The following is a 24,763-nucleotide window of genomic DNA, read 5'->3' as shown; positions in this document are numbered from 1 at the left end:
GCCCAGCTGGATTGGTCCATCTCCACATCGGTTTGTTATCAGTCTTGTCTCCGCTCCTCCAGCTACTAGCCTAGCCCGGCCGTCGCTGCTGCTGCTGCTCACACCACAGCCCGAAGAGGAGGAAGAGAAGAGAAACCCCGTCAGCTGTGACTGGATGGCCTAAGACACACGTTAAAGGTATGGTTTCATTTCATTATTTTATTTATTTTTGATAATTGTTTATATTTTACAGTACGTGTCGGGGTTTCGCTGCCGTCCGTGGCTTTGTCTTTGTGTATCTCTCACAGTCTCACTACTAGCATCAGTGACTCGTGCCCGACAACATCTGTATCTTGACAGATGCGGCAGCTGCTAACGTTAGCCGAGCCGCTCGTCTTCAAGGCTAAAGTTAGCTTTAGTGGGTCGTTTTTGCACGTCTTAATTTGAGACAGTCGTTGATACGCTTTTTTTGGCTGTAACGTTAGTGTTAAAGCGTGAGTTAGCCATTGCCGCTGTGCTGTAGTAAACCTAAGCCTTGTTATTATCTCAGTTACACAGTGTTAACACGCAGCATCATTTGTATTACTGAAATTGCAGAGTAACTAAATTAGTCTAACGGTTTGATTGCGTTAATGTTTAACACCTGTGCTCAAAGTGTTGCTCCTGTCTGTCTGACTACAACAGACACTATCTTATTTTCATGGTTGTTTTTGTTATGAATGAATTGTCATTAATTGAACTGAACAAGCCCACCACCAATCACTTTAATTTGTTTTATAGTAACTATATATTTCCAGTATCTTCTGGATGTACTATGTAAAAGTCAAGTTATCACAGGAGCTAAAACAGACTTCTTGTACCAGCCATGACTAAAATGTGTGGCCACACCATGAGAGCACACTAATGTGGTTTACTGGAGATCATAATTGAAATGCACCATCCTCTATTTTTGTCCATCAAATGGACTCTATACTTTTACAAATAAATTTGGCTGTTTCTGTAAAGATTCAGTGTAAACGATTTGATGTAAAATATACTGAGTGGCACAAAAGAAACATTAGCTACAGTAGAACAGGAACATTGACTAAAAATAATTAAATTATAAACCAATTGGCACTAGAGTTTGTTACCATGAATTGAACTTCTTTTGCTTTTAGGAAGTGGAAGTCATGACCTTGTGTGATATCATGATGACCATTTCTTTCTAATTCGTGATGATTGAGATAATAATCTGTAGTAGCCTATGAACCCTGATATCATCTGTGTTTCTCTGATCGATTCAGAGGTGATAATAGGTGAAGAAATGGGTTGTGTTTTGGATGCAATATGGACACCAATCAAGTGGATCAGATGATCAGCAATATTCAGCTGTGATTGTGTGTCAACTCCGCGGTTAAGTTAGTCGACGACGCTCATCCCTCCATTTACAGCAGCTTATCTCTTGCACAGCTCCGCAGATCGCTGACAGGGTTGCCCTGTTGATCTTTTAATGAAGCTGGGGATCCTCCTCTGCTCCAGATGGCCCTGTGTTGTACTTGTATGTCTGTAGGACCGTGTCTGTGTTGTTATTAATGCTGTACATGGCTTGGACCCCTGCAAGCTCTGATAAGTCCTCTCCCCCCACCCCCTCCCCTCCCCTCCTGTCCAGAGAGTGAAGGTCAGGTCATGTGACTTTTGTTATCATAGGAGGCGCGGTACGGCATCTGGAGCAAGGCAGCATCTGTTGATGTTTTACGAGACTGCCTGTTCGTCATCGAGTTGCTGTGATCACCAGGGATCAGGGAGGTTTGGCGCTTTAGCCTATGCTTCATCTATCAGTAAAATACAATATACAGTGTCTTTGTCCAGGAACTTTAGATACAGTAATACCTACACCATTGCCGATCGATTGTAATGAGTGTGTGGCTACCAGCAGTGCTTGTAGTTTCAGAAACTCACTTCCCAAATAATGACTCTTGACACCAGATCATCAACAGAGACCAGCTCAGCTGGCAGTCATCTGATTTCTCGTGCTGCTGCCGCAAATCCTGCTGGCCAGACAGTGATTGCAAACATAACACAGCCAAAGACTAAATGAACCACTGTCCAAACCCTGCTGGGAAAACGAGATTTGCAGTGATATACTGTAATGTGCCTTGCTATTAGTGACATAATGTAATGAGTTCATAGCAGCACCCATGAAGAAGCTGCGTAAGGACTTCTTCATGTGAATGGAAGCAGGCCTTCACATATGCCATCTGAGATCAAAGTAGGTCAAGCTTGGTAAGTTGTCTCTCTTCTCTGGATATAAAAAGCCTACTGTAGCTGGTGTATTGCGAGTCTCATCCAGGGTCATGTCTCTATGTCATGTCTCAGTTTTTTCCTTGCTCTCCACTGAGGATAAGTCCACTTATCTGGGCACACTGTGCTGCTTTGGTGGCAGTGATGCTATGTGTTAAAGATCTAACTAGATTTCAAGAGCTTTTTCTCAGCTGTATGGGACTAGGATCAATTTATGTGGAGAGTAAATAGCACAGCAGAGTGTCTGCTCTTAAGAAACTCAGAGGTCATGACTGTCAGAAATGTTACCTCGCGGGAGAGAATCTGTGGCCTCTGTCATTGATAAGCAACAATCACAATATACCGTCTTTTCAATGCGTACTGGGTATTGTAGGAAAATTTGAAAAGATTGAGCAGCTGGCAAATGTTGTTTTAGAAAAAGAAAACACTCATAATGCTGGTTTTACAGTATGTGTAAACGGGATTAAAGATGGTCAAGAAGACCAGAAGTAGGTCTGTGTCCATCAGACAGTTGATGCTTGATCTGTCTGTCCCTCTTTGAATGTGTGGCGATTCTTTATTTTTGTTAGCATACAATATATACTGTATGTATATCTATATATACTATAGGCTCTAGATGGAGGTAAAGAGGACCACCTGGAGTGGGTGTCTCTTCCCACACACACTCCTCACTCTGAACTTGGCTGCAGCTCCCACTGTCTTGTTTTTCTTATGGCTTTCCTTTGTTTTCCTGCGTCTGTGAGATTTACTCAGCTCCCACACACTGACACTGCAGCAGTCCTGTCAAAACCGTGATGAAAAACAAGGAAATGTCTGTCTCTTTCTCTCCGCTTTCTACCTCACTCCATTCCTCTCGCAGATAATGATCAGATAATACTTGAAGATGTAAATGTTCCTCTTCAAATTATGTAAAAAAAAAAAAAAAAAAAGGTTTTGGTGAGATACTGTGCCGATAATATTTAAGCATGTTGTATAACTGACATCAAAAGCAGACTGAACCATTGCTTTTTTCGATGCATCAAATCAGTCCACTTAGAGTTGAACTTGGTGATATTAGATGTGTTTGGATGCATTAATTAGCACTTAACAGATTGTGTGGAAAAAGTCCAGACACCACAGATGCTTCGCTTGGAGAGATTCGTACCTACTTACATTTCAGAGCTAGTGCACACAGCATCTCTGATTGTTTTCCCCACACCCTTTCATTACACCCACAGCTAGTCAAACACTGCGGTTGCAGCTGTGTGCAAAGGTAATTAAACGTAAGATGTACATGTAAATTTTGACACACTTTGTCACAGGATTTATGCCAGCCCTGGTTTTCTGCTTAATCTTGACTCCCACTTTACAAGCACTTTGAATCAGATGGATATGGCCACAGTTCTACAACAGATCAAATCTATAGCCAATGTGGTGATTGTGCATAATGAAGCAGGTTATTTGGATAAATACTACAAAAGAATCAGATGTTCTCTCGGTAGATAGTTCATGTGTGGACAGGAAACCACATGTCTTTAGTGTTAAAGTTACTGGTGGGTACTGGTAGCTTGTTGGTTAGTTTATAGTCACTATGTATAGATGTGTTACCTTTCAGCTCCATCAAGCAAGTCAAGATAAATGTGTTCATCGTGACTACATTATGTATTTACCCTTATATTTGTTCATTTGCCAAAGGCTTTTGTCCAAAACAGTGTGCGAATGAGTGCCACAATGCTGAGATTCAATAATACCTGACAAATTGACACAAGATTGCAGGTACATTAAGTAAAGTGTGAATGAAGAGCACCTTTTTGGCTGAGAGAGAGGGAGGACAGAGCATTGGATGAGCACTGTGAGTTGGTACTCTCTCAGAAGAGCTAAATCTTCAGGGGGTCTTTGAAAACAGAATGATTTTGCTGGAACTCATCCACCGAGGGACCACACAGGAGAGGAGTAAAGGACTGATATTCCCTGTACTACAGTGACAGCAGGACAATTTGCCATTCATGGGCTGACTGCAGAAACCGAGACAAATCTTCATCTTCAGTGAGGCAGTTCAGCTATTGGGCACTCAGTAGTCAAGTATAATGCAAGCAGGGACCGGGAGCCACTGTGGAGATTCATGAAAATTGGAGTGACTTGAACTGGCACAATATGACCAACTGAATCTATCTGTAGAGCGAGGCAGAGCTGGATGCTAACTCTGTTCACCAGGAGTTCAGTCTTAGATACAAATGAAAATGATTTTGATGACTAATTAAGATAATCAAACCAAACGTGTGTCATATACTATATATTGTGCAGTAAAGGGGACCAAACATAGATTCTTGCGGTACCCCAGTGGGAAGAAATCGGTTTAGTTTTGGTTCATTTGTTTACTTGAAAAGGAGCAATGTACATTAATCAAACATTTAACAAAATGTAAATGCACCTGAGTTAGCTGGAAGGCTAATCAGGTAGTCCATCAGTGAGTGATCACTTTGCAAAGTATGACTCAAACGAAAGTAGTATGTACTCTAGTTCAGATAGCGTGGACGGATGGCCCTGGGGATTCACTGCAGCACAGACCGCCAACAGGTCCAGCAAGATAAAAACTGAAGACTAGACATCAACTTTCACTAACATCAATGGCATCAGTTATTCTTATATCCTATCTGGAAAAGGATCGAGGATTCACATATTGTAACAACTCTAGAACAGAAGTTAAGGTCTAAGGTCTTAGAGATTTACCTCAGTGGGAGAGTAAAATATGGTAAGTGAAGAGGAGGTACAAATGTTGGCCGCCACCTTGTGAGCAATTAGAATTGTTGGCCGAGACAGAGGCAGCTGATGGAGGAGGCAGGTGGTTGTAATCATAGCGTTAATTTTTTGAAATTTCAAGAGTCTTTTTTTAGAGAAGCCGTTTAAATAGGACACTGCAGATAAATCAGGAAGTACTTTTTCCGTCCGTCGTTCAATTTGCTCCGTCCCAGTACTTTGTACTCCCTAAGGTCTTTGCTTGTTAATAGAGCAAATGGCTAAAAGGCCAGCATTTGTTCTCTACATGTGTTTTCTTATTCTGCAATTTCTGCTCTTGTGTTTTAGAAACCGTTCTGCCTGCAGTTCCCATCTGATGGAGCAGTGGTTTTCAGGTTTTTTAAAAAGGCACTATGTTCCCTTGTCACGTAACTCCTTGGCCCTCTGCTGAGCCCCCGGCCTCCTGCGGTAGTCATGCACCCCCAGCGCAGCCCTCACAACCCCTGCCTGACCTGCTGTGCAGCTGTCCCGCTCCACCTTTGAACACCCACTCTGAGACACCCTCCCCGGACCCCATGGAGTCCCTCATCGTAGTTACGGAGTACGAACCCAGCAGGCCGCCTGGAGAGGCAGGGGAGGAAGAGGAGGTAGGACGAGACACACCCAGCTAACACTTTATCTCCCAGAGATAACGTAGTTATACATTTGGGTTCATAGTTTTATTTTTTTCACATCCTATTTTAGACTTAGTAAGTGAACACTTTATGGGTATGATTTGAGACCTTGTAAGTGTTTTGATATTAGAAGCATTAATGGAATAAACATGTCACAATCTCAACATAAATGTAAGATTATCCCTTTCACAAAGATATTTTGTCAGTCTAGTAGACAGATGAAATGCTTGATTATGTATAGTTGTGCTGTTGCACAGGTATTGATATTATGTTACATGTCTTGTGAATAGAGAAAAAGGAAGGAAAAATTATATACTTTTACCTTGAACTGAAATGGAAAATGTCAGCTGGAAAATAAGAACAAACAGCATTGTCATTCATTGAACATCATATGATCCCATTATATACTTATGCGCTATTATATTATGGACAACTAGAGAAATAAAAGTAATTTAAACGCATCACATCTCAGGTGGAAGAAATGGACAGTTCTGAGACGCCTGAGCCGGCTTCGTCTGTGGCAGCAACTTTCTCAGCTCCTTCCTGTGACCTGCTGTCCCACACCGTTGGCCGGTCAGAGGCTCTGCTGCCCCACAGCCAAGAGCAGAGGGGAAGGTTAAACTTGTCAGACAGGAAACTATCTCTGCAGGAGCGATCGCAAAGTGCAACATCACCGTGCAGCTCGCCGGGACTCAACGGGCGATATATTTACCCATCGTTACCCTACTCACCCATCACATCACCCCACTCCTCTCCACGCTTGCCCCGCCGACCCACTGTGGAGTCCCACAGTGTTTCTATCACAGATCTCCAGGTATGAGGCTCAGGCAGTATTGTTTTTAAGCTAAAGTTGATTTTTTTGTTTGCATTGTGCTGTAGCAAAGTCAGTACTGCTAACACAATTACAATACTGTGTTTACAATGTCGTAGCTTAATGATAAATCCACACAAATTAGCTAACATAATAATTATATTTATATAATAATAATAATAATAATTTATTATTATTGTGTAATTTGTGATCTCTGGACCATCTCACCTGTATATTCCCATAAGGACAGTGGATTAGGCATCACTGAACATGAACAAACTAAGTAATGTTCATGCAAAGCCGGAAGCTTGAAGAAGTTTTCCTCTTGCACAACTGTGGTTTATAGATGTAGAAATATCAGTATATAATGCTTGTGTGAAAGTAAGCAGAACCACTATGTGCATTTGTTTTAAAAGCAGCAGCACACTGGTAGAGACTGAACTTTGTGGATCTGAAGGTAAGGTGTTACAGTACAGTACAGTAGTTATGAACCCTGTAATGCCAAAATGCAGAAACCTGTAGACGCCATACATTGTAGGTAGAATTGTCACACAAAGAATCACATATTGTAGGTGTGACAAATGCATAGAAAGGTTAATTAGGCGGAACATTTCTATATTATCTCATAGTTTAGACTCCTTGCACTGGCATTACAGACAGGTATGTGTCATACTGTAATTCTCTATGTTCATATCATCATAGCATTTCTCTTGGCCTGTTATTCGTGTAGTCTTTAGACCAAGAGTCAAGTTCACACATTTTGATGTGTGCTTTATCTAAGGAGCTGGTTTAGTCGCGGCATCCTGCACCTGTAGTAGACTCCCTAGTGCCCTCTAATCACTACAAAGTATACTTAACTCACCAAAGCCATGCAACACATCCTGCCTGTAGAATCCTAGGCACCCTGTAAGATTAGCAAATAAGATTAGATGTAAAGTCTTCATTTCAGATTTATCCATGATTACCTTCGATAAGCTCTCTGGGTAACTGAAAATCTGGATTTAAAAAGGTAGAGGTTCAACTTTAGAAGAAAAGTTCAAAGAAGATTGAACAGTGATAGTGATTGCACAGTCATGCTGGTGTACTGACATCAAGCACCCTTGGCAACACTGATGTGCAGTAGACTGCACTTAGAAGCTGTAAATAGGAAAAAAAAAACTAATAACTGAAGGGAAATGTAATGAACCAGACTTAATGTAGCATTCTTAGGAAAAGCATAACACTGATGATGTACATGCATGCAGGGCGTGGAGCTGCAAAAATATGATGTGATTTCGTTTGAAAAGAACCAATTTTCTCCTCCTCTCTTGTCTCTTTCTCGCTTCTCTTTAAGGACTGTGTTCAGCTCAACCAGTATAAGCTGAAAGATGAGATTGGAAAGGTACCATCAGAGACAACTCACTGATTGCTCCCTTTCACCGACTCTTCCATTTTCTTCTCCCTTCCGCCTACTGCATGTCTGTCAAGTAGCACACTCCATCAAGGACAAGCAGTAACAGTCTCTGATATGCTCTCTCCTGGCTGTCCTCATTTCCCAAACTCTGTGTAAACTAGCAGGCCATGGGAGAGTTGGAAGATGGATGAGAGGCTGGTATAAATAGCACTCTCTAAGGGTTGTGCAAGGCTTAGTGAATATGAGTGTGTGTGTGTGTAAGTGAGCGGGTGTGCGTAGTTGTAGGCAAGTTTTAGATTGTGGGTTTTCTGCATGTAGGTAGGCATGTTAATGTGTGTGGTTTCACATTCAGCAGAGACAATTAGAGCCTTTCAGGGTTTGTTGGAGAGGCTCCTGTTATCAGACCATCTCTGGGACTGTAGGATGAGCTCTCTCCAATCTGCTCCCCCAGCAGGAACTGATCCTGCTTCTCCCACCCCTCCCTTTCTCTATCCGTCCCTCTCTCTCTTTCTCTGTTTGTTTTTGAGCATGAATTTGTGCACACAGGCTACTAATTGGGCCTAGTTTTTTTATCCTGAATTTCCTGTGTGTGGGCAGGGGGAGGGGTGGTGGCGGCTTGATATGCACAAACCAGATCCAGTTTCCTTAATTAGCCCGAAATCAAAAATGAAAGAGAGGGAGAGATGATTTGAATTTCTCTGTTCCCACTTTGAAGCAGCTGGTGCTCTTACACTAACACTGCGAGCCCACTCGTTTCCCTCCTGTATGCATTTGTGTGTTTGTTGCTGTGTGTATTTGTATGTATGTCGAACGTTTGCTTTGCACATAGTGTTTGTTTTGGGTTTTTTTCACATGAAGAATTCACAACTGTTCCATCTCACTTGACTGGCTTCTTTTCTTTTGTACTTACTCCCGGATCAGGGCTCCTATGGTGTTGTCAAGCTGGCTTACAATGAGGATGACAACACGTACTATGTGAGTCCTTCATGCACACACAAAGATGTGATATTTTCCCAACTATTAACACTGCCTCTGCTTCTCTCACTTCTCTTCTGTTCCTTATCACTTGTCTTTCACACACATACACACACACATACAGGCAAACCTCGTAATATTCAAACCCCCTTCGTCACATTTGCTGGTGTGATTTTAGGTGAAACCTCCACATTTGAAAGTGTCTCCAGTTAATTGTGCCTTGCTGCGCAGTATTGTAATAATAACAAATCGGCTCAAGCTTTTCTGTTTTCTGCTCATGATTATTGCTGCAGTTCTCATTAAGCTGCACGATATTGACTGACAATGACACAGGGATTATTTTAATATTCCTCCCAAGTGACAAAGCCCACATGTCGCATTCACTGATTATATCATTGCCATAATAACTAAGGGCACAGAGGCTATTAAAAAAAAAAAAAAACAATCTGTTTGCCCCCGAGCAGGGAAAATACCCTCCTCCAACAATGTAGCTGTGTCACACTGTGCTCTCGGTTCAATACTGCCTCCATGGTTGTTGTCAGTTACAGTAGGCTAACTGTTCAGGAAATGGTCAGGGAGATCACTGAGTCATTATTTGGCGCCAGACAAATATTGACTAACATTTCAGATGTTTGAAATATTGTTTTATTTATCTGTTTTTATACTTCTCCAGGTTATTAGGACTTGTCAATTATTGTTGTTATTTAACAAAGCAGTCTGGAAGAATGCATTTAGTGTATGTCCTTCATATCTCCTTCTTTACATGCTCAATCAGTTTATCTAACATCTAAAGGACGAACTGCATTTTGCGTTTCATTGTCCGTCATATGACGAAGCCAGGCAGTTTTTGTTTCGGAAAATGCAAAATGTGAAGCCCGAGTTATTTTGGGCTGATGATGAGGTAAAGTTGGAATGGTTTTTCAGAAAATAAGTCTTTAGCTACTTTCATAAAAAGTGCCTGGACACTAAGAAAAAGTGAATTATTTATGTGAATTACATGTGGTTTTTGTTTTGTTTGTACTCTGATGATTTTGTTTGTGTTCTAAATATGAAACGTGTCTTGTAAGCCCTTAAGCCCACCTTAATTGGTGCATGACACTTAAATAAATATGAATTCAATTCAATTCAAATCTCAAATTAAGATGTTGTCCGTTTCTTGTAAATAGCTGTATATCACAGCTATGCTTCAGTAAATATCTTCTGAAGTTATTTCTTGCTTTTTTTTAAACTTATAAATAGTGCTTTATGTTGACTTTCCTAAGGTAAAGAATGATGAGTCATGTACAGTACTCGCATCCTTTCACACAAGAAGTCTCGCTTTTATAATCTTTTGTCCTGATGACGCTGGTCAGTGTTAGTCACAGATGGTGAAGGGAGAAATTTATAGGCCCTGGGATATTCATCTGTAGGTGTGTGAGTGGGTGCACTGTCAGATATGCATCGCCTCACTCAGCTGTGGCTCTTACTCTTCTTTTTTGTCTGCCTTTCTGTTCATCCTTTTTCTGAATCTCTTGCCCGCTGGACTCTTCCACCCCCTCTCCCCATTCCTCTTATCCCCCACCTATCAAAATCCATCTCCCTTTCTCTCCTGTAGGCGATGAAGGTGTTGTCCAAGAAGAGGCTGATGAGGCAGGCAGGTTTCCCACGTAAGTCTGGAGCCAGGGGCAGATGGTTAACACAGCAGAGAGCACAGTCTCTTTATAATGCCACGGAGCAACGTGAACACTGCAAACCAGCACTGAAATCTGGCCTGTTATTGCCTTTCCACCTTCTCTCACCTGTCATCTGTGCTCACCCACATTGTCTCTCTCCTTCCTCAGGGAGACCTCCCCCTCGTGGAGCCAAAGCAGCCCCTGAGGGCCCCCCTCATCCGAAAGGACCACTAGAGCGAGTCTATCAAGAAATTGCCATCTTGAAAAAACTGGACCATCCCAATGTAGTGAAACTAGTGGAGGTGAGTGATGTTACTATGTTTGTTTAAATATAGTTTCTTTCAGAAACATTCCTGAATGTGGTTTACTGTAAATAAGGATGTGCTTCAAGGTATTGTTTTTGAATGTTTTTTGTTGTATAGAGGATATCTTTCCAGACAGAGCAAGTGCAGGCATGACTGTTAATTTAGATTTAAAAATAAATCAGGACATTTGAGTGACGAAGCAGTTAGGCCTGTTCAAGATAAGGCAAAGTATACAAACAGGCTTGTGATTGCATCTCTTCTCTCCAAAGAGCAACAGAGATTTGCAGCCAATTTGCTAATGCAACTGTTTGGACAGAAGTCTTAGTAAAGTGTCACAGAAACAAAAGGAAAGATAAAAGTCAAAACATCAATATTTATGAAGGATTATTTCAAATTACAGTGGAGCACTTTACTTCAGTGTTTTGAAAGGCCTCAAATACAACACAACTGCAACAATTGTAAGAAATTGTATTATATTTTCCACACACAAAAGATGATCTGTGTGTGCCTGTGTGTGTTTGTGTGCGTGTGTGCCTGACTGTGTGTGTTTTCTCTGTGATTTGGTGCCAGGTTTTGGATGACCCCAGCGAAGACCATCTGTACATGGGTATGTTGTGACCAGTCTGCCAGCCTTCAGGACAACACTATCACACATGCACACACACACTCACATACACACACATTTAGTCATACAATCATGCATGAAGCAAGTATAAAAGAAGGTCATTTGAGATTTATATTAAAAGATGTTTGTAGTTTATTTGTGTCTGAAATGCTTTTTATCACTAACCTCATCTGTTTTTTCTGTAACAGTGTTTGAGCTGGTCAAGCAAGGGTAAGATAAGCCTCTTTTATGGTAATCATTGTGACACTGGAATGAGCTCAATCTCATTAGTTATGATTGCTAATTGTGTGTGTGTGTGTGTTTGTGTGTACCTGTTAATGTGTTTATGTATTCAGGGCTGTGATGGAGGTGCCGACAGATAAACCTTTCAGCGAAGACCAGGCCCGTTTTTACTTCCAGGATCTGCTCAGGGGAATCGAGTATTGTGAGTCTTCCAAACCTCCTGCTTTTCTTCCCCTCAGCCTGTGTCTGCATTGTGTTATGCTAAGAATGGCACGGTTTGGATTGTGTTTCTCTTGGATGATTTGATTTCTCTTTCTGTGATGGATCACCAAAAACAATACAATTGTTAAAATGCAAAACACTACAATCCAAGGCTGATGCAGTATCGATTTAGCTGTAATTTGATATAGATCCTGCTCAGAATCCCATTAGTTTTGACTTAATGGGAATTTGTTAACCTTAATGTTGGTGGAAAACAAATACCAGACAGGCTCTCCTTTTATTTTTTCCAGTACAGGCAATTCCCTCGTAAAGATCAGATGAAGAAAGACAGCTGTACAAAAATCTTCTGTTTTCTCTTTAGAGCAAAGATAAAGAGGTTATTATATAACATTGTCAAGGTCTAAATTAGAATTATATAATTGGACTATCAAGATAAAGGCACTTACTGCAAGCGTCAGGATCTGTCCTCATTCCTCCCTGCCATTCAGACAAGTCCTTCCTCTGTGCTGTACTTGACTCCAGCCACCCACAGGGCTTGTTCCACATCATCTCTGTGGCACTTACTGTATTTCAGCACAAGAGGAGAGGTTTTGCATGAAGTGTCATCTAGGAGACTAAGCACAGAGGGAAAGGGAGGGAGGGGTCTGCACCAGGCACACTGAAACAGGCCGAACCTTAATTTTTTTCTCCTTCATTTTAAGTTATTATAATTGAAGGAAGGCTTGCTTGTACAAAGTATTGTCGACACGGATAAGTATGACATGTTCAGTTCTTTGGTTTTCCGCATTTAAAGCAGGAACTGTGTGTGTGATCTTCTCTGCTGATTGCTGAAATGTTTATCCAGCTTCCTGTCATTTCCCCACATGGGCCCAAGCCATTTCACTCATCAAACCGACAGCTAATTTGTTCACAGTTAAAAATTCAAATACTCAGAAACCACACTTGGTACTTTTTTAAGAGAATATTTGTCATCTCTCTCCACAAAGAGATTTGAAATGGGTTTCTGTAATTATGAATGTTTTCTGTCTCACCAGTGCATTACCAGAGGATCATCCACAGAGACATCAAACCCTCTAACCTGTTGGTGGGAGAGGATGGACACATTAAGATTGCAGACTTCGGAGTCAGTAACCAGTTTGAGGGAACTGATGCCCTCCTGACAAGCACCGTGGGGACTCCTGCTTTCCTCGCCCCTGAAGCGCTCTCCGAGACCAGAAAGAACTTCTCCGGAAAGGTACTCAGCTTACCGATGCCCTCTGGGGATCGTTTTAAGAAGTGCAGGGACTCTAGCTATTTGGTTTAAAAAGAATTCTCTTAGTATTATTCATACATGGTCCAATGTGCTAGTTTAATATTTGTATTTGTACCAAAGACATTTGTTTGTAATGGTACACACAAACTGTACACATTAACTCTGTTTTGTTTTGTTTTTAATGAAGGCTTTGGACGTTTGGGCCATGGGAGTGACGCTTTACTGCTTTGTCTTTGGAGTGGTGAGTCTTGTTCATTATTGTTGAGTTTTCTCCTCAATGACAATGTGTTGATCTTCCATTTCAAACTACTCCAAACTTTTCTTTCACTCACAGTGTCCGTTTATGGACGAGCGCATCCTCAGTCTTCATCAGAAAATCAAGACACAACCAGTGGTGTTACCTGAACAGTGAGTTCTGCCCTCTTTGTCAAAGGGATATACTGTATACTGCCTTCGTTTACCAGGGCTTGTTCTCAATTCATGCTTAATATTTAAATTACTTGAAGTTTTAATATAAAAACAGATACACAAACAGGTACAAACAGGTGCTGAATGGTTTCTTTGAATTGAAGGTTATTTTTAGAGTGTGAGCTGCAGGTGGTCAGAGTATAGAAACTAAAAGCAGAACTTCTAAATTCATATCTTCGTGTGGGACTTGAAGGGAAAGTCAGTGGTAAGACCAAGTTTGGTATGGTCCAAAGGCCCAGTCCAACATAAGAGCCATATAAACAAACATGTCAGTAAGACAGAGAAGACCACCTTACTATTCCACACAGGAAGTAATGATGAGTGTTGTGAGCATCACCAGTGATAAACCAAAGGAAGGAGCCATAAACAGCATTGAAGGGTTTAAGGATGGAAGCTGAATTACATCATCATCATCAGAGAAAAAAACACCTTCAACTATGCTTTTACTGAAGAGCAGAGTTAGTACTGTTTCTGCACCAAACACTCACATGATATTTAAACATGAGCTAGCGTCTTTGTCTTCTCTCAATGTTGGATCCTTTTATGGTGAAAACATGAATGTTTTTGCAACCAGTACCTCTAGTTCTAGAGAAAAGCATAAACTTGTGTTATGTGCACTGATAGTACTGTACAAATGTGCATGGTATTTAATTAAACATGAGATAATATTAACTATATAGAGCAAAAAGAACAGGATCTAAAACTGAAACTTTGATTATGGGTGAAAATGGGTATAGAAGTGAGTAGTTTCTAAATTCACTGCCTGCTGTTGATCAGAAAGTCATTCAGGAGTCAAGTGCAAGCACTAGACCTAAAACCAACAGTACCTCATTTTTTTTATTAGTAGAACAGAGACACAAAGGAAAACAAGTGCAGACTCTCCTCACAAGTTGATTTCCTGAGATCAATTGCCTTGATAACTGAATAAGAGACTTGAGAGTGAGCTGGGGATATGACCAGAAGAAGCTATAAAGTCATGATTAAAAGAAGGATGGTCGATGTGTGAGGAGAGGGACTCACTATTCTCACCCTTGTGTCTAAAGGCAGAGTAGAGTTCACTGCTATCATGTAATAAATAATAATCAAATCTGATACGAGTAGCCAGGGAAGCAGCAGGATTTATTATCACTGTGGCTGCTGTTTATTTAATTAAATGTCTGCTTGTTAACGTCATACATCCAATACGGATCTTGCAGGCTATTAATGAATTAATTTAATTGATGACTTTCAGCTGTGATTCTTCCTGTCTCAACAGTGCCGACATATCAGATGATCTCAAAGATTTGTTGCTGAAAATGTTGGACAAGAATCCAGAGACCAGGATATCAGTTGCACAGATTAAGGTAAACACATTTTTTTCTTTTTTTTCCTTTACAGTAAAAGAAGTTTGACATTCATACATTATGTGCAATAATCCACCTGATGCCTGGATCACCTGTGTTGTAAAGGATTATGAGGATGAAATGTCTCCTAATATTGAAATGCTGCTGTTTGTTCATTTCAAATCCTCACAGACAGTTGGTAATCGGTTCATTGTCCATAATGTGTTTGTCATGGTAACACATATTCACCTGTTTCCTGCACAACCTGGTCTACTGTAAAAACTCTTTTACTGACTTTGATCAGTTTTATAACCCAGTTCTTTTTGAAACTCATGCTTGTGATCAGTTGCACCCATGGGTGACGAGGCACGGCGCCGAGCCCCTCCCCCTCGAGGACGACAACTGCTGTATGCTGATCGAGGTGACGGAGGAAGAGGTGGAGAATTCAGTTAAACACATCCCCAGCCTGGCTACAGTGGTGAGTTTGTCAACTTGCTTTTGTCATATTGATGGGATGTCACAGCTACACCGGCACCACTGCTTCTGTCAGGAGCAAGTGAAGTGAATCACAACACCGTCACTCCACCACTGCCACCTATTTGATTGACCCTAAAGCAGGTGTCTGAGTCATTTTGTCAATTTATTTCCATAATCTTTTACTCTCATAATCTTTTCATTAATTAATGGGAAATTTGTGAGTTTGGAAGGAATTAAAAACCTTTAAGTGCTTTTTTGTGTTGACCTCTATAACTAGGGCTTAAATATTCTGTAAAGCAGACAAATATGTGAGTATTGACGTGGCTTAGGGGTTAGGGGAAGGCACTAAAACGCATCCCTGTTATTTAACTACATGGGGAAAGGAAATGTGACTTCATTCAGAGTCATATTCTGAGTGGGAGGAACCAGCAACCTTGTTCCACTCAGTCTCCAACAGATTGGTAAGTTTTTCCTGTGGTGCGCGATGCTGGCAGAGCAGCAGGTGGAAACTCTAGGAGGACATGTTCGGCTTGGCTCCGTTCTGCAGCCTGTTATCAGTGAATCCCAGTTGTTTTTCGAAGGCCGAACACTCTGCTGAAAAATGCCAACTGCAGAGGCGGCTTTTAGTGCTGAGCTTCACTTCCGTTCCATCTCCCCTTTTTTACAAAACCAATCCGCTCCTTCCTCTTCTCAGCATCTTCCCGAATTTTGTATAACAACAAATCTCAGTCAGTACTGTTGCTTCCAGGGAAGATGCAAGATGCAGGGAAGAAAAGGCATAGCTGTGGAGCAGCAGTAAAGAAGAGAAGAAAAGGCAGCATAGCCACTGATGCTAGTGCTATATACCGGTATTACTATTATATATGATATACTATTATATCATTATTGGGGAAATATGCTAAGTGGGACACCAAGAGCATCATCTGTTCCACGTTTTTGGGACCTGTCCAAAAAATACAGTTTGACAGTGTAATTCCACAATTCAGGACCACATAGTTTTGTTTTTTTCTACACATTTGAGGAATACTTGTGTAATATATGTGATGTTTTTGTTAACAAAACTGCAAATTTGCTTTCCAGGATCTTTAAATGAAAAGGTCGGACAGTAATAAGTATGAACACACCTGCTCAGTGTCTTAACAAAGTAAAATGTAGAATCTACTCATGTTTGGTTGGTGTTTTGTCACTGTTCGTTATTCTTTTTTCAGATCCTGGTTAGAACCATGCTGAGGAAACGTTCCTTCGGGAACCCCTTCGACTGGGGCCGTAAAGAAGACCGCAGCAGTTTGTGTACTCCGGGGCAAACACTCAAGTAAGGGCTGTTTACAGAAACACAACAGGCTTTAAAATCTGTCTCTAAGCTTTTGCATTAAGAGACAAAATACTCGTAGCAGTGTGCTGTCACTACGATATTCTCACTCAAAGCTGCAGCCAGCCAATGTTTGTCTAGTAGACTGTTACTATTTCTCTCCTTCCTCTCCTGCCCTGCAGGAAAGGCAAAGCAGGCAAAGTGAGATACTGCTACATACATTGTAACCAAAAAAGGTAAATAACTATAGTGTTTAAGTTCAGTGGTAGCAAGTGTAATCAAGCTCCCCTGGCATGATAGAAGCAGCTGCATTTGCCAATGTGGCTTTAGTGGTCAAATACGTTACGGCACTGGGCTTGCAAAGAGTCTCTAGCAACTGCAAGATTTACTGTGTATTTCTGTTTAATTTGTGTTTTTCTTAATTTCTTGTATCTGAGGTTGCTCTTGGCATTATGCAGAATAATCCAGTATATCCCATTTCATTTATAGTAGTTGAAGCTGTTCAAATTACCCAAATTTGCTGAATTTGGCTTTTTTGTTACAAGATCTTTGTTACTTTGTTAAGTAACAGGATCTTTGTTGAATATTTCAGAATATAATATAATGCAGAATTATATTTAATAGAGGGGGGGGCTAAATGTTATTTGCGCCTGCACAATGTAAGGTTTAAGCTAACGTCGTGTCAGAGAGGTGTTGTTACAAGTTTGCAGTAATACTTGATGTTTTATGTTGATGTCATTGTATTGTATATAAAATGTTACGGTGCAATTTGGCCAAATAATAATACAAATACAAATACAAATAATAAAACAAATGAATAAATTAATGCTTCTCTGACATGATGTAGCATTGTATTTGTATGCCCACTGTCATGAGCCCAGAGCATCCATGTATCTTGATAAGCTGTTACTCCTTCCTTGCATGAAGCATCCAGTCATCCAAAAGACATCTCTGTAAAAGAATGCCTTTGTCTCTCCTTAGAATATATGATTTCTTTAATATAACATTGTTCCCCATTCCCCTCCTCCCCTGCCTTTCTTCCTGTGTATGATTCTGGCCAGCAAAATGTCAGATTGCCAGGTTCCCTTAGTGCCTGCTGCCTTTGCATTATGTAACAAGTAAATATGTGGTTTCAGTTCCTAACCTGAGTTAAAAGTATTTATTTCTCTGCTCAGTGATAAAGGATTGACAGCAGGCTCCCCCTATCATTGACTAATGCTGCGTCTCTGGTGTGTTACTTAGGAAACAGGAGAGTGGTGATGGCATGAGGAGTATGGACCTGCCCTACGTGGGAGAAGACGAGGCTCTCTCCTGATACAGAGTGTTTATTACGCATGCTGGTTTCTGCCTGGCTGCATCCACACAGCACAAACACCCCTTTACTCACAGTTTTTATACTGGCAGCCTACACCTACGTACGTTTCCTGGGAGGTGGACAAGCGTGGCAGACGCAGAAAAAAGGGAGAAATTACAGCATCTAAGGCACTTTGACAACCATCTGCTAAGCTTTTATTCCATTCCATAAGGTTACGTGGCAGTCACGTGGGGAAGATCCAAAAGAGGATCCTCCTGAACTTAGCTGCAGCTCTGACCACCTAACCCAGTCTTCTCCTCTTACCCTGCATGCATTGATAGTCCTAGCATGCTTTGTCTCAGGCTTCAACTGTACAGTTTTGTGTTTTATCGTAGTGTAGCCACTTGTGTTTCTCCTTGTCTTTTACTTGATGATACTTTCAGGTACACAGCGGGCGTGGGAACAGGAGATGATGATGGCTTGTGCGGAGGGATGGTTGTCTTCACCATCACCTCGACATTGTCTTTGGTACAGCGGGTTTTCCTGACAATGATTGTCTGGTCCACTCTGCTTCAGAGTAGCAGTGCCCAGTTTTTGTAATTTAGAATAATGTGTACAGTTTTCCTGAAATTGAAAAAGGGGAGTGATAAAATGTTTACTTCATTGAATGCATGTGTTCATTTTCCCAATGCAACTCTGTATAAGCTATTTATAAACACTGGCACGCTCATAGACACACGTGTTTGATGCAACTTTTCGTTTCTCAGTCTTACCACTGGCTCTTTATTGAGTCTCCTATTTATTACAATCAGTAGAAAGCTTTAAAAACACTTGATACAGTGCTTTGTGAACAATCAGATTCATCTTTACTGCATACAAGATATAGGAAACAATGGGATTTCCTTCCGTTGCAAAGCTTTTGCTTCTAGTGAATCTTTTTTAAGTGAGCAATCATGATTTTTAGGTGTTTGCTATATATTTTTTAATTCATTCATAATAGGGCTGCAACAAATTGAGTAGGAGGTACTGATGCATATGAGAAATACAGAATGTGTTGGTGCAAATTTACTCTGTAGGTTAGAATAGTTTTTTATGTTTAAACTGTAAGTCACTTCTTTCCAGATATTTGGACAAATAAGGTCATGTGTTGATACAGCGGAGTTTCACATGTTTCGGATGTGTCATGTATTTGTTTCACTTCTCGAGGTGGATGTTCACGTGTCAACTGAAAACCGAAAACCATGACTATTGAACCTCAAGTTAAAATTGTGGATGTTTGTTTTACTTGTTTTGTTTTGTAAGAATTGCTAATGTTATTTTAAAAAAGATGCACATTCAGGACACCAAAAACCTTTCAATGATGTATAATATTGTAAAGTCACTTAAACAAACAAACCTTTAAACTATTTGTTCTTATTGAACTACGAGAGCTGGCTACCACAGTAGGTTTTGAAATGGAAGCATAGTGCAGCTGCAGACTTTTTGTACAAATCTATGCATATCTGTACGAGTGTTGTGAAAACTGTTGTCATCTTTGGTTGGAGGAGTAGGCCACGCTACACAATTTCTAATTAATTATGATTATGAAGTACTTTTTTTATTATTATTATTCATGCGTTTCATTTTAAATGATCCCGAAGCAGTAAATTAGCATTTTCCCATTTATGTTCCTTTTGTTTACTCTTTGTTCTCTTCATTTTTTCAAAGACACTGGTGTTAGTATAGATGAGGTCACATGATGTGTTTCTAGTTGATATTAAATATTGACACAATATTGATGATAATATTTAATGCTTCCATACACCAATAGTTTCAGCACTTAAATGCTGAATGTATGAGAAAGGGACCTTTTTTTCCCGTACTACTTGCATGTCACTCTGAACTGTATGTACTATATGTCTGTTTTTTAAGACTAGTACTATGCATATGATGTGTCTTTCTCTGTATGGTGCAATGGTAAGCTCTGTCAGATTGTCACAGACAGTGTGTAAACTCACTGGATGGCTGAGGAGGGCTTAATGGGGTTGATCAATTCTCTTTCCCAATGTTTAAGTCTTATTAACTTATTCTACAGATAGAGACACCCAATTTTAGATTTGCATAAAATGGCCCAAAGTTTATTCCCTTTCTCTTTTTTTCATTTGAAAACTATGAAAGTCAAGAATATTTTAAAACCCATCACTGAGTCAGACATGTCCTTGCAGAAATGCCTCAATTTGTTTTTTTTTTACTGTGAAATGTTACCTCATTCAAAAAATTGTCCTTCCACACATTTATTAGGATTTACTGTAAGTTGCTATTGATTTTTGTTACCTATGTAGATTTTTTTTTTTTTTACCTTGAGTAAAATAAGACAGGCATTGGGCTCTGGTGTGAATATTTTGCCCTCTATGACCAACGGGAATGAACTGAAGGAGAGATGGGGTCTGAATGCTGGATGACAGTGCAAGCCACAAAAAAGCTGTATGATACATATTTTATACATACAAAATTTAAACTTGTAGTTTGTTTCAATACAGTCTTTGTCCATTTTCATCAGAGATGGGCAGAGACAGGCAGTGAGTGATTAACCTTTATTGTTCACATGGTTTTGAAATCTATAGTGTAATTAATTTTATTCAGAGCTTTGGGGGCTCTTTTCCCCTAAATGCATGCCAACATACTGAACACATACCACTGTATTGTCATAGCATGAGAGGTCCTTTGCAGCGAAACTGGACCTTTAAATGAATTATTCTATACATACTGTATCTTGTTCATCATTTGAATAAAATATGATTGCCTTTCTGTAATGTTTTTGAGCTTTGTCTTTACAGTTCTAGAAACACAACACTAGAGTGCACTGTGCACCATGTAATTTCTGAGGCTGGAGGCTGCTGTTATATCACATTTAGTACCTTTCTTATAACAAATTTTAATCAAACTTCTGGCCTTAGACGTAATACATTTAAACTTACATCAAGAGCATGACTCATGATCTAATCTGACTATTTAATGTGCTGAGTGCCTTTTAAGTTCCTTGTTTGTAAAAAATAAAAATCTGAGAAACTTTTGTATTTGAATGCAAAAGATTGAACCCTTGTTACTTAAAGCGTAGTTCTTCCATTGGCCACTAGATGCTGAGGAAGCAACATTTATCGTACATTTTCCTTCTTTATAACAATGCGACATTGCACCCCAGTGATCACACAGGAAAATATTTCAACATGAATTGATGATGATCAAATTAGATAATTTTGTGTCACTGAAATATTCATAATTCCCCTGTGAAATAGTAAAAACTAATGGACTAGTTAGTGCATTTGCCATTCATGTACAAATAATGACATATTGGTACAAAAAAAATGCAAGGCCTGAATCTCATGCAGAACAGTTTTCCATTTCCATTTCTTAATGGATTTTCAGTGATGATATTTGCATTGAATTTACAGCGGTGATATTTGAAATGTGTCAACCTAATAATTTAACCTTCAGTCTGCACACATCTGGTAAGCTTTCACACAGCTCAGGAAATAAGGTGTCACACTGACCTCTTGTGCTAATTTCATAGTGCTACACTTCATTTGCCCATGGGAAAAGACTGGCAGGAATGACTTTCAGGTTCTCCATAATGTTGAAAGATTGAATGCTCCCTCAATAAATTACTCATTTAGTTTCTGACTTTCTTTTCCCTTGTCTTTCTGACATTTATGCTCAAAATCCAATGTCAATTTTGATATTTCATAAACATCAACAAAATTAAAGACACCATATCACACATTGTACCAGACAGGAAAAATGGTTATTATTATTAGGTAAACATCTCGCTGTGTTATCTAAATTCAACAGAAATACAATTTCAAATGAAATTGGTGTTTGATAATCAGCGAGATAGAAATCTCATTCTAAGTGTGAAGGTCTGTGCAATAAAGATTGAGTTTTTGAGAAACATCAGCCATTCTATATTCATTGTTCAAACATCAAAACCTCAGCATTAATAAATCAACTGGCTGGTTTGAAATTGGTCAGGTCTCCATAGGATTGAGGCGAATTACAAATTAGACTCATTGCAGAACAATGTAATGTTCACTGTGTAAGATACAGTGTTTGTGCAGTTCAGAGGCTATTTCAGGTCTTGAACTAGTGTGTTTTTGCCCCACGGTGGGCTACGTGAGGGAGCCTAAAACCCCACATCAGCAACTCAGAAGTGCTGATCGTGAAAGATTCTGATCCTTCACTCATCATGTGCAGTTAATTGTTTACCTGCTGAAGGCTGCCAGAGGTACGGAGAGAACAAAAAAAATGCACCTAAACAATAAAACAAAGGGCTTGCTCAGCGTTGTGCAAAACCGCATGCTTAGATCTTCACCTGCAGGTGAGATGTTTTCAGTCACTAGTGCCCCTTCCCTACAATGACCCACTTTTCCCATAGTGTGCTCAATTGATGTGGACTGCAATTTCTGGTATCCAAAGAAGAGTGTTTAAGGAGTTAAATAAAATAGAATAAAACGTAACAGCACCTTTGAAACTTAATTAACTTACTGCCAAGGCTGCACTTGGAAAGATTAAAGGAGTCTGTGAATTATGCTGCAAAAGTCTTTAAAGTGAAGGTAGAACCCAAATGAGGAACTTGACACCAGTCGTGAAAATTAAAGATACATTTGTGCAGAATGAATGTATGAAATTTGCGGCTCCATGGAAATGAACAGTGTGAAGCATCATCTTGTATCGAAGGTTTGTTCATTTCCGATTCTAATTACTTGATTATTCTTAATGTAGTCTTTTTAAAGGAAAGAAAAAGTCAGAGATCAATGCATGCACTGTTTTTCAAGTAAACTGTCTCACAGAATAACCATCAATTTCTAAAATTAGGCTACAATGTAAACTCTGCTGCAATCATTTTGTAGGAGAATTTAATCTCTTTCAGATGGTTGTTTCCTACCTAAATGACAGGGCTGCCAATAGAAATATAGGAATTACTCACACAATCACACAGTGACAAGTAGGTACAGTGTTCTTCCTGAACATAGGAACATAGATGGGGAGTTCTGTACAACCAATCTGTCCAAATCTGGGCCATATTTGAAACACACTAATCCAAATCTAATCCACAGAAATATGAGGATATATAGCCTACATAATCTTGATTATCATAATATTCTGAAATGTCAAACGGTTGGATTCAGACCAATGTCAGTTTCATGGAAAAACAACACTGGTCCATTTAGAGCTAGTTGACTTCTGAAAGGGTATAGCAAATCACATATTGCATGTTACATGGATAGATTTTCAATAAGTTTTTACACCTTTTCATAGTTGTGAATTTGGGGTTTACACATTTGGTTCTGTATATTGTAGCCTATGATAGATTTATAACACGGTAACATGGTAGATTTACTGTAACAGGGTAACATCATGATAGCCTATGTCTGTGTGGTAGCCTAGGTTTAGCCTAAATTGCTTTTGCTGAAATGATAGGCTACTTCTTTTTACCACTGTCTTTAAAAATATATTTCATTGATATGGATTAAAACAGTGTGAATCAGACCATTAAGCATAAAATGTAATATAATGGTAGCCTAAAATAATGTAGAGATTTGACTTTGGCTACCGTAGGCTATGTGATTTTACAGTGTGGGAACTTCCCTGTGTGCAGTGAGTGAGTGAGTGAGTAGGCTAGCTAAAGAGCTAAACACACCCACTGTAATTAGGCGGGAAGTTCAAATGGCCACTTCCGCTTTTGTGGCCGTTGTCAGTCACCTTGACAGAACTGGAAAAGTTGTTTAAAACTTGGAAAATGTACATGCAGCATCACAACAACAAGCTAACCCGCCGGCACACACTCCGCGTTAACTCAGGACGTCTTTGTGGAGAAACATTTCCCGCTGTTGCTGCTTTATTCTGGGATCAACTACCGGGCGGACGCCACTTCAAACCTCGGACGGGGGGAGCACCTGCCGAGACCATGGCTACCTCCACAAAGCTAAGTCTGCTGTTTACTATTATTATTGTGTTTTTTTTTTTTTTTTTTTTTTTTTACTAACGCCTCAGATAATAATGGCTCTGGCTGCTGATGCTGCTGCTGTTGTGTGTGTGTGCTGACTAATAATTTCTGCTCTTTGACTGTGTGCGAGATTTGCCTCTGTAATAATTGATGAATTAATCTCTTGTGTGGCTGGGATGTGTTTTGTTATGGTTTTTGTTGTTGTTGTTTGTCGCCTGTGTTTGGTGTCGGTTATTGCTGCTTATACTTAAGCTGTTTTTTCTGTGTGCTGGCCAATTATTCCACTTCTTATAATGTGGATATTTGTCTCTGTGCCTGATTTGCATCTGTAATGATGATTATGATGTGGCTGGGCTATTATGTTTTGTCGTGCCAATGTTGCTGGTTATTGAGATATTGTGAAGATATGTGAATATTTGAGTGCTGTGGCCTGAATTGGGGCATGTTTCTCTCCTGTGACTTTGATTATACACAAAGTCCATTGACATCTTTGTTTGGTCATCACTTTCTCAGCTGGCTTTACAACCTTTTCACCTATCTGCTGCTGCAACTGTAAGCTTGGATGCATGAATTGATGGGCATGTTCGCTGCTGATTTCATAGGCTACAGTAAGAGTCTTTGTTTTTTCTCTCCTCTGCTTTCATTTCTTTCCCTCTCTCCGCCATACTTTATGTAAGTTAGTGGAAATTACAATAAGATGTGGTCTCATTGAAAGATGTCTCCCTTACTGTTTTTTTTTATTACTCAGAGGGAACAACAATTACATCACCCCCCCCACCCCCCCACATACACACACACAGTTAGG

General features: G+C 40.0%; 1 protein-coding gene across 1 annotated transcript; it reads left to right on the top strand.

The window, feature by feature from the left end:
• The first annotated feature begins 78 nt into the window (after positions 1–78).
• Positions 79–20,752, top strand: camkk2 (calcium/calmodulin-dependent protein kinase kinase 2). Its single transcript, XM_083983105.1, has 17 exons — positions 79–177; positions 5,323–5,621; positions 6,121–6,462; positions 7,793–7,840; positions 8,774–8,827; positions 10,422–10,473; positions 10,648–10,781; positions 11,355–11,391; positions 11,598–11,619; positions 11,745–11,833; positions 12,888–13,087; positions 13,293–13,346; positions 13,440–13,513; positions 14,829–14,916; positions 15,242–15,373; positions 16,581–16,684; positions 17,924–20,752. The coding sequence occupies exons 2-17, from the start codon at positions 5,388–5,390 to the stop codon at positions 17,994–17,996; spliced, it is 1,737 nt and encodes a 578-aa protein (XP_083839231.1). The 5' UTR covers positions 79–177; positions 5,323–5,387; the 3' UTR covers positions 17,997–20,752.
• The last annotated feature ends 4,011 nt before the right edge of the window (positions 20,753–24,763 follow it).

This window comes from Trachurus trachurus, assembly GCF_905171665.1.
Source record: "Trachurus trachurus genome assembly, chromosome: 12".
NCBI lineage: Eukaryota > Metazoa > Chordata > Actinopteri > Carangiformes > Carangidae > Trachurus > Trachurus trachurus.
This window is presented reverse-complemented; position numbering and strand designations above follow the sequence as displayed.